Raw genomic sequence first — 9,677 nt, forward strand, 5'->3', positions numbered from 1 at the left:
ACTCTGCGGCTTGCACTGCAGCCCATGTGTCCACACTCTCCACTCCCCTCCTTACCTGCTCACCCAATTTGTGCATCTCTACATCGTTTCTTTTTCTTTTTTTAAATTATAGTGTGTTGGGGTGAGAATTGTTAGTAAAGTTACATAGAGTTTCGATCATTTCAATTTCACGTCTCTTAGTATTTCGTGTCTACTGCGCAGGGAGTCTTTTGTGAAATTATAGCTGTTCAATTTGTTGTAAATTCCATGAGCGATTTCAACAGGCTCACCTCACGCCACCGTTTTTATAATGTAATTCTCTAATGTATTCTTTATTTCTATTTTTTCAGTTTTTTTTTATTGATTTGGTTCTTTATGTTCCACATATTAGGGAAATCATATTGCATCTGTCTTCCTCTGTCTGATAAACTCCACTCTGCATAATAACATCCAGGTTCATCCATTTGGCAGCAGATGGCAAGAATGCATTCCCTTCCATGGCTAAGCAATATTCCGTTGTATATATCTACCACCTCCTCTGTATCCATTTATCCATTGATGGACATGCAGACCGCCTCCACATCTTGGCCATTGTAAACGATGCTGCAATTACTATATGGATGCACACATCCCCTTGAAGTAGAATTTTGGACTTATTTGTATAAATACCGCGAATTGGGATGACTGGATCTTTCTCTGTCTCTTGTTATAGCCTTTGTTTTAAAGTCTGTTTTGTCTGGTATAAGTATTGCTATTCCAGGCTTTGTTTGTTTGTTTCCATTTTCATGAAATGTCTTTTCCTATCCCTTTACTTTCAGTCTCTGTGTGTCTTTCTATCTAAAGTGAGTCTCTTGTAGGCATCATATGTAAGGGTTTTGTTTTCTTACCCATTCAGCCACCCTATGTCTTTTGATTGGAGCACTTAATCCAGTTACTTTGAAAGTAATTGTTGATAGATATGTAGTTATTGCCACTTTATTATTCATATTTTTTAAGTGGTGGAACTAAGATGTTTAATTCCCATATTCTTTAGTAACTGAAAAAATATATAAACAACCCAAGATACTCTAACAGTGTTTCTTAAATATGAGAAATATGTGAACCCCTTTTAAAGGAATAAAAAAGTTGTTACAGATTTCATCATCACCACATCCAAGGTCAATTTTTAAGAGGTGAAAGAGTAGACCCAGCAAGCTCAGGGGCCTACATGGCTTGCCTGACAAGCTCAGTGACTGAAAGTAACCACACAAGATGGTCTGATCATAAATTCCTAACTGGGCAGGCCATGCTGGGTAGCCATATCCAAGGCCAAGAGCGCCCTTAACAAAGGTCAATCTTTACCTTAAGTAGGCCTTTTCATTGAAGCCTTTATGCATCTAGGATAACTTATCTTTCAAATGTCAAAGTAATTTTCTTTTCCAGACCCCTTGGATGCACAGCCGCTGGCACCGAAGCACAAGACGACAGAACTCCTCATTGTTATCATGTAGATTTTTTTTCTATACACTTTTAAAACAAAATTAATTTCAGCTGTACAAAATAATGTAATAGTTTGACAATTTTACCCCTCACAAAATGATAACCCCACTCTCCCAATCTACTACACCTCTGACATCATATATAGCTGTTACAATTCCACTGACTCTATTCCCTATATGGTACTCCACATCCTGTGAATATATATAAAATTATAGTTGACATTCATTATTATTCAGCTTCATATTTTTTATCTTTTTTCTTTTTCTTCTTAAAGAAGTTGCTTAAACATTACTTGTAATACTGGTTTAGTGGTGATTACTTTTTTAGCTTTTTCTTTTCTTGGGAGCTATTCATCTCTTCAATTCTAAATGATAGCTTTGCTGGGTAGAGTAATCTTGGTTGTAGGCCCTTTGTTTTCATCACTTTGACTATTTTGTGCCAATCCCTTCTGGCCTGCAAAGGTTCTGTTGAAAAATCAGCTGAGAATCCTATGAGAAGTCCCTTGTAAGTAACTAGTTGCATTTCTCTTGCTGCGTTTAGGATTCTCTCTTTGTCTTTAACCTTTGCCATTTTAATTGTGATGTGTCTTGGTGTGGGCCTGTTTGCGTTCATCTTGTGTGGGACTCTCTGCACTTCCTGGTTTTGAATCTGATTCCTTCAGCAGGTTAGGAAAGTTTTCAGTTGTTGTTTTTTCAGATAGGTTCTCAATTCCATGCTTTCTCTCTTCTCCTTCTGGTACCCCATATGATGCGAATGTTGGTATGCTTGATGTTGTCCGAGGAGTCTCTTAAAGTATCCTCTTTTTTTTTTTTTTTATTCTCTTTTCTTTTTGCTGCTCCAATTGGGTGTTTTCTGCTACCCTGTCTTCCAAATTGCTGATTCAGTTCTCTGCTTCATCTAATCTGCTGGTGATTCCTTCTAGTTCATTCTTCATTTCAGTTATTTTATTCTTCACTTCTGACTGGTTCTTTTTTAAAGTTGCTATGTCTTTTTTTAATGCTTGCTCTCTTCTTGTTGAAGGTCTCACTAAGTTCCTTGAGCATCCTTATTACCAGTGTTTTGAACTATGTCTCTGGTAGGATGTTTCCCTCTGTTTCCTTTAGTTCTTTTTCTGGAGTTTTCTCCTGTTATTTCATTTGAGATGTATGTCTTTGTTTTCTCATTTTGGCTGTCTCTCTGTTTTTGTTTCTATGTATTAGTTAGATCTGCTATATGTCCAGTCTTGGACCCCACAGGGCAACCTTATGTTGTAGGTGCCCTGTGGAGCCCAGTGGTACAGTCTCTGTGGTCATCTGTGCTGTGTGTTCCAGGAGTGTCTCTTGTGTGGGTTGTGCATTCTCTCCTGTTATAGTTGAGGCTTGATTGCTATGACACATCAGTGGGTGGGATTGATACTCAGGTTGATTGGCTCTGGGTTTTGGCTGCTTCCACAGTTTACGGGGTGTTATGTGGGGGCTTACCCTATGGAGCACAATTTGCCCCAGTGGGCTCTTGTGCCTGTTGAGACCGCTCTTGAGGCATGCCATTTGTGGGGCTAGTTGTGTGATGCTCTGCTGTAGACCAAAGCCAACTTCCAAGTATGTTGCTTCCTGGGCCACTTGGGAGGGGCTCTAATGCCAGCCCAGGTCATCCACTGCCTATGACTGGCCAAGAACTACCTGGTAGGAGCTAACAAGCAATCCCGGATGGTCACGCCCTGTGTATAACCTGTAGGCACATGGAAGATTCTGCACTGCAAACTGAGGATGGCTGCCACCAGTACCAGGCCTGGGGTAGCCCCACAAAAAGCCAGAACACCTGAGGTCTGCTGCCACCTGCCAGCTCCCATAAGGTTCAGGGGTTGATAATGCCTCTTGTGGTGCATGAGTTGGGTGAGGCAGGGTCTCAGAGAGTCACCAGGGAGGGACAAGTTTTGTTCACCAAGTTAATGTTGATTCTGATTTGGTGCCAGTGCTTAGCATAGACCTTCACAGCTAAACTCTCAGAGCACACTTTGAGGCCAGCTACCACCCACCTGGAGCCCATGAACACTCAAAAGTTGTCCAAGAAAGAGTGCAATGGGCTGGATGCTCACCAATAAAATACCTCCAGCATTGAGCAAGCCATGTGGTGCAAGGTCCCAAAGAGTCACCATGGTGGAGAGAGCAGAGCTTGCTAGACCAGTTCAAAATCAGTTTTGGCCATGGGCATGGAGGGAAGGCTCATCACAGGAAAGATGGCCCCCACCTGCTGGCTGCATGGGAGGAGGACCCAACAGAGTGAAAAAAGTGATTATCTCTCCATTCCTTGCCCCGAAGCCACACAACTTAGTCTCTCCCCATATGTCCCTAATGCCCCCAAGTCACTGTTCCCAGTTCTCACTGTGTTCATCTACTCCTCCCCTAAGTTCATTGAGCATCCTCATAATCAGTGTTTTGAACTCTGTGTCTAGCAGATTGCTTGTCTCCATTTTGTTTAGTTCTTTTTCTCGAGCTTTGCTCTGTTCTTTCATTTGGCACATGTTTCTTTATCTCCCCATTTTGGCTGCCTCCCTGTGTTTGTTTCTATGTATTCAGTAGGACTGCTAATTCTCCTGGTCTTAGTAGAGTGACCTTATGTAGTAGGTGTTCTGTGAGGCCCAGTGGCAGTCTCCCTGGTCGCCTGCACCAGGTGCTCCAGGTGTGTCCCTTGTGTGGGTTGTGTTTGTCCTCCTGTTGTGGTTGAGCCTTGGTTGCTGTTTGTATGTCACTGGGAGGAACTGACCCTTGGGCTGATTGATTGTGAAGACAGGCCATGCTTACAGTGGAGGAGCTGTTGGGCAGGGGCTATCCCTACAGAGCAGGATTTGCTTTAGCAGGGAACTGGTGCCTGCCCAGTTTGCCATTTGGGTCTGTCATCCTTGGAAGCTGCCGGGGCTGGGTCTGAACCTGACCACTGAGTGTGTCAGCCCCAGGGCCTCCTCAAGAGCACCCAGTTTAGGCCATGTTCAACTGCAGCCTGTGCCCTGCCGGGTCCACCTGGCATGAGCCACAAAGCAATTTGTAGTTGTCTGCTACCTTTGCTAGGCTTAGAAGTGCCTCAAGAGGCCAAGTTGGAACGTAGGCGGGCTTCAGGCTGCTCAGCAAGTGATACAGATCATGCCAAAGACAGATGCTGCTTCTTTGGGGTTTCTCAATCTTTGAGAGATTTTAGGAAATTCCACAAGATAAGCCAAGACAGGTCATTTGCGTAGAAAATCCACTGGAACCAACTTGGGTGGGCCTGCACGTTGGGTGGTACCCGGTCTCAGGAAATCACCAGGGTGGGATGGATGAACAGTGTTAGCTAGGTTCATGGAGTCTCAGATATGGTGGCCACCTGCTTCTGCACACCTAGATGGGGGAGGGCTCAACAAAGAAACAATGGATTCTGCCAGCACTTATGTCTGGGATAAAGTTGACCCTGCAGCCTTTACTCTGAAGCCAGACAACTCAGTTCATCCCTGTATGTCCCTGGCATCTTTCAAGTTGTGCCCCAGTGCTAGAGCTCAGAGTGAGTGAGTCCATCAGCAAGTAAGTCCATGTGTGGCACCTTTAAGGGAACCACCTGGGAGTCTAGCCATCCTTCATCTCACCCAGCCACAATCTTTGCTGGTTTTTACAGCCAGAAGTTGTGGGGACTCGTCTTCTTGGCACTGGAACCCTGGGCTGGGGAGCTCTGTATGGGACTTGCACCCTTCGCTCCTCTGGGGGGACCTCTTCAGCTGACATCCCTCTGAATATTTAACTGCCACACGCAGGTGTGGGACTAGCTCATTCTTCATCTCCATCTCTCGATGGAGTCTCGAGTTGGCTTCTTCTGTATGTCCTCAGTTGTAGAACTTTGGTTCAGCTAGACTTCAGGAAATGATGGGTTTTCCATAGTTTAGTTGTAATTTTGATGTATTCATGAAAGAAGGTAAGCACAGCTTTTACCTACTCCACCATCTTGACTGGAAATCTCCTAAGTCTCTCTTGAGTTCAAAATTTTTCATTGTTATCTGCTCCCCTCACCATTGCCTGCAGGCATTTGTGAACCAAGAGGGAGAGGGCTGTGGGAGCTCTGTGTCATGGGAGGAAAGACGATTTTATCATTGACATTGTTAGTAATAAGAACATGATTTTAACAAAGAGCAAATTAACTTTTAGTCTATTTTATTGTTTTTAATTTCTTTTTATATTCAGTGCATCTCCATTTGCCTATACCTGATGCAGACTACTCTAACTGCTTCCCTCTTTGTTATGTCCCTGGCTTTTATGCAAAAATCCAAATTCTTAGTCTAACCTTTATAATGGGTTATCTCACAGCACTTCTGTAAAGGTACCTAATGCTTCAGGGTATGCATTGTTCACTATATTGTCTCACCAGCTCATGCCCCCAAACTGACTGGGTTGCTTTTTGCCTTCTGTTCTACCCATCTAAAACTTATCCATACCTCCAGTACAATGCTTTCATATTACCTCACAAATTATTAGCTAGCCTTGGAACTTATATCACTCTTATATTTATAGTTTATATTTTGAATTAGTTTCCCTGTGTGTATTTTGTTCTTCAATTTAGATGATATGTTGAGGTAAGTCATAAACTGTATTTGATAAAGTGCATTGGCACACACTGGAGCTTGTTCAATGATAATAAAAGGTAACTGCTTTTGAAATAGGAGTATTGGTCTCCATGCTGAATTCGTGTACAGCGCAATGAACTTTGATCGCCACAGGATGTCACTGCTTTGTAAGTCAAATTTTCTTCGTTTGAGTGTAGAGAATATAGGAATTCTCAGGAGAAAATTTTGAGAGATTGCAACACAATTTATGGAAATGCAACAGTTGGGAGGTGTGGAGATCAATAGAATTATATACACCAAAAAGTGAAAATACCATTTACACACTCTTAACACCATCTACAGTTTCATTCTTCTTCCCACTGTTAATAATTTGCAGTGTTGTCTTTTAGACCCATTTTCCTTTGTCTGGTGTGTGTGTGTATGTGTGTGTGTGTGTGTGTGTGTGTGTGTGTGTAGCCATTTAGTAGCTTTCTCTTTACATTTGATAATATTTCACTGGCTATCTTTTGGTCTTAATATATACAACTTTATATTATTCTTTTAGAAGCTAATGCAGCAATTTATGAATATTGAAATGATCAGTAATTGACATCATTAGTCCTCAAAATGATTGCCTGAGTATGGTCCAAAACTGAATAAGAGTGAATTCCATTCTGTTGCCGATTTTTTGAAACTGTACAGTTAATTACTAAACACTTGGGAGGATTGGTAGGTGATGAGCAATAAATTGAAAAGCAGCATGTGCAAACCAGATTTCTACTAGAATTTAGAACAGCATAAAATTAAATGCCCTGGAGAATTTATACAAAAGAAGGAGAGAAAGAGCCACAGGTAGAAAGACCATTAGAATACCAATGCATTTTTAGTTTGCATTATTGCTTGTTCATGATTATAAAATAATACATGTTCATTGTACAATACAGGAAACATAGAAACGCATTAAGAAGAAAACAAACATCTGGGTGGTAAAGACACAATGTGATATATAGATGATGTATCACAGAATTGTACACCTGAAATCTATGTAACTTTACTAACAATTGTTACCCCAATAAACTAATAAAAAAAATTTTTAAAGAAGTAAACGAACAGATAGTTACTAGACTTAGCATGGTGATCACATTGTAAGGTATATAAATGTTGAAGCACGGTGTTGTATATCTGAAACTAATATAACATTGTTGTATGCCAACTATACTTAAATAAAAAAAGAAAACAAACATTACCCTAATTCTACGATCTAGGCTTAACCACAGTTTATTTTTGCTCATACAGCTTCTCACCTTTTTATTTAAAAAATTTGATGGGATTGTAAACTAGTGCAGCCACTATGGAAAATAGTATGGAGGTTCCTCAAAAAATTTAAAATAGAGCTACCATATGACCCAGCAATCCCACCTTTGGGTATTTATCCAAAGAAATTGAAAATACTAATTCAAAAAGATAGTTTCACCCTATGTTCATTGCATTATTTACAATAGCCAAGAAGTGAAAATAACTTAGTCGTCCATCAATAGATGAATGGAGATATATATCACATCTTTTTATCCAGAGCATTATATTCCATAGAATCTGAATGCAACTGGGGATACTGAGTATGGAACTATTTCAAAAAATTTGACTTGATGTTTCTCCTCACCCCATTCCATGTCCTTGAATTTATGACCTTACACAGAAGCCTTGTAGCCTGAGCTGAGGGCTAATTCTAGTGAATCATAGATTCTTCCTGTGTGTATGGCTCTATTTTATTCTATTTGTTGGTATGTGTTAGAAGAGAGGATATGGTTAATACAGTGGTACACTAGAAAATGTCAAAGATCTCGATTTGGATCCCAGTTTTATCATTTACTACCTGTATTCATAAAAGAAAATGGGTCAAACAACCCTGGATATATTTTTATCCCCCTTTGGAGATGATAAAACGGAGACCCAGCCAGGGAGAAGTGACTTAATTAACATCACACAGCTAGTATGTAGTAGAACCAGGATTCAAGCAGAAGCCTGTTTGAGCCAGCACCTATGTGCCTTCCACTCTACCACGTCAGCTTCTCTTTAGGACTTCTGTGAAGGTGAAAGAGAGTATGTCTTCAAAGTGATTGCCTCACCTTTTTGACCAAAGCCTTGATAAAAGGTTATGTACTCTTTTACCTCTTCAGTATCCAAACATCTCTTCTCTGACTCCTCTTGTTTTTGTTTGTTTGTTTTGTTTTGTTTGTTTGTTTTTGCATATTCTCTTTTTTAGGAGAGAAGCCTTATAAATGCACCTGGGATGGCTGCTCCTGGAAATTTGCTCGCTCAGATGAGCTCACCCGCCATTTCCGCAAGCACACGGGCATCAAGCCCTTCAGGTGCACAGACTGCAACCGTAGCTTCTCTCGTTCTGACCACCTGTCCCTGCACCGCCGTCGCCATGACACCATGTGAGCAGCACAGTCCACACTAGAAGAGTTGCTCTGGTCTCATTCCTGTATATGAGCTGAGGTCGTGACCATCTTTTCCTCTTTGATTTCAGCTTGCCTCTAAGATGGGGTTAGAGCAGCTCACTGAGCCAGGTTGATGAAACTAGAGGAAAAGATATCTGGCTACCCATGGGGGCTCCTTATATTCCATCTTCACCTCTTCACTATCCAGTCCCCAGTTTTCTCAACCTCTACATAGGTTGAATAAAAGTGCAGCACCCATGATCTGCGATAGAACATTTTTTCTACAATAGCAAAACAGGAATCAAACTCAAGGCTGTGAACAAACATAAGCTGCTTTTTTTCCTGTTTTTTTTCTCTTGTTTTCTAGAATTCTTATATATATATATATATATATATATATATATATATATATATATATATATATATATATATATATTGTTTTTGAATCAGCGCTTAAAAGTGGTTGGTAATGTTTTAAAAAGACTTTTTCTAAGTTCCTAGATGGAAGAAGGCATAACAATGTAGTTGGTTGGTAGCATTTACATAGATTTGGGTCCTGAGTATAAGACACATGCTCAGTGAATAAGCTGAGTCCCACACAAAACTCAAAGGTTTTGTAAATTCAATCCTATTTGTTCTTACAGTTTGTTTTTCAGATAGTGCTGGTGCTTCTGCTCCTTAAGTCCATGGAAGGGAATGAAGGAATCTTCTTGTCTTTCTCCTTCTTCCTCTCCTTCCTCCTTCAGAATTAAAGATTTTACAGCACAATCACATTCTTTGTTAGGTAAAATTTGGACTAGTAGTCAAAGCACACATCAACATGCCAGTAGGATGAAAAGTGTTCCAGAAGAGTATGTTGGGCAGTGACAGGAACAAGCAGAATCAGGATGATCCTGAAAACAAATAGAGTGGGGCTTTCATTTGGATAGTATACTAAATGTGCTGTGATCACAAACCTCATTCAAATGGCAGCCTGTTCAGACAGTGTCTTGAGGGGCTGCACCTGTACTGTTTATCTTTTGTTTACATTAAGCAACTGTTACGAGCATATTGCATGTTGAGAAATCACACACTGGGGCCATTTTATAGAAAGGTGAGGGGTTGTAAGAAAAATATTTGTTTATTCTGTGGCATTATTAGCATGCATTCCTGTGTTTCAAATGGAATATAAGAGGCTTTTAGTAAAAACTGAAGTACAAAAAGCAATTTGATGTTTTGCAACTGCTATGAGCACT

At 40.6% G+C, this 9,677-nt stretch overlaps 1 protein-coding gene across 10 annotated transcripts in view; it reads left to right on the forward strand.

Annotated features, from left to right (window-relative positions):
- KLF8 (KLF transcription factor 8) overlaps positions 1 to 8,822 on the forward strand; it is a 199,043-nt gene extending 190,221 nt beyond the window's left edge. For 9 of the 10 annotated variants that reach the window (XM_074323662.1, XM_074323664.1, XM_074323663.1 and 6 more), the window contains one exon: positions 8,262 to 8,822. In XM_074323662.1, coding sequence (XP_074179763.1) covers positions 8,262 to 8,443 — 182 coding nt within the window. In that variant the 3' untranslated portion in view covers positions 8,444 to 8,822. Of the gene's footprint in view, positions 1 to 6,115; positions 6,187 to 8,261 lie in introns of all 10 variants that reach the window. The other variant, XM_074323660.1, reaches the window with a different exon arrangement.
- The last annotated feature ends 855 nt before the right edge of the window (positions 8,823 to 9,677 follow it).

This window comes from Rhinolophus sinicus, chromosome X (assembly GCF_036562045.2).
Source record: "Rhinolophus sinicus isolate RSC01 chromosome X, ASM3656204v1, whole genome shotgun sequence".
NCBI classification, from domain to species: Eukaryota; Metazoa; Chordata; class Mammalia; order Chiroptera; family Rhinolophidae; genus Rhinolophus; species Rhinolophus sinicus.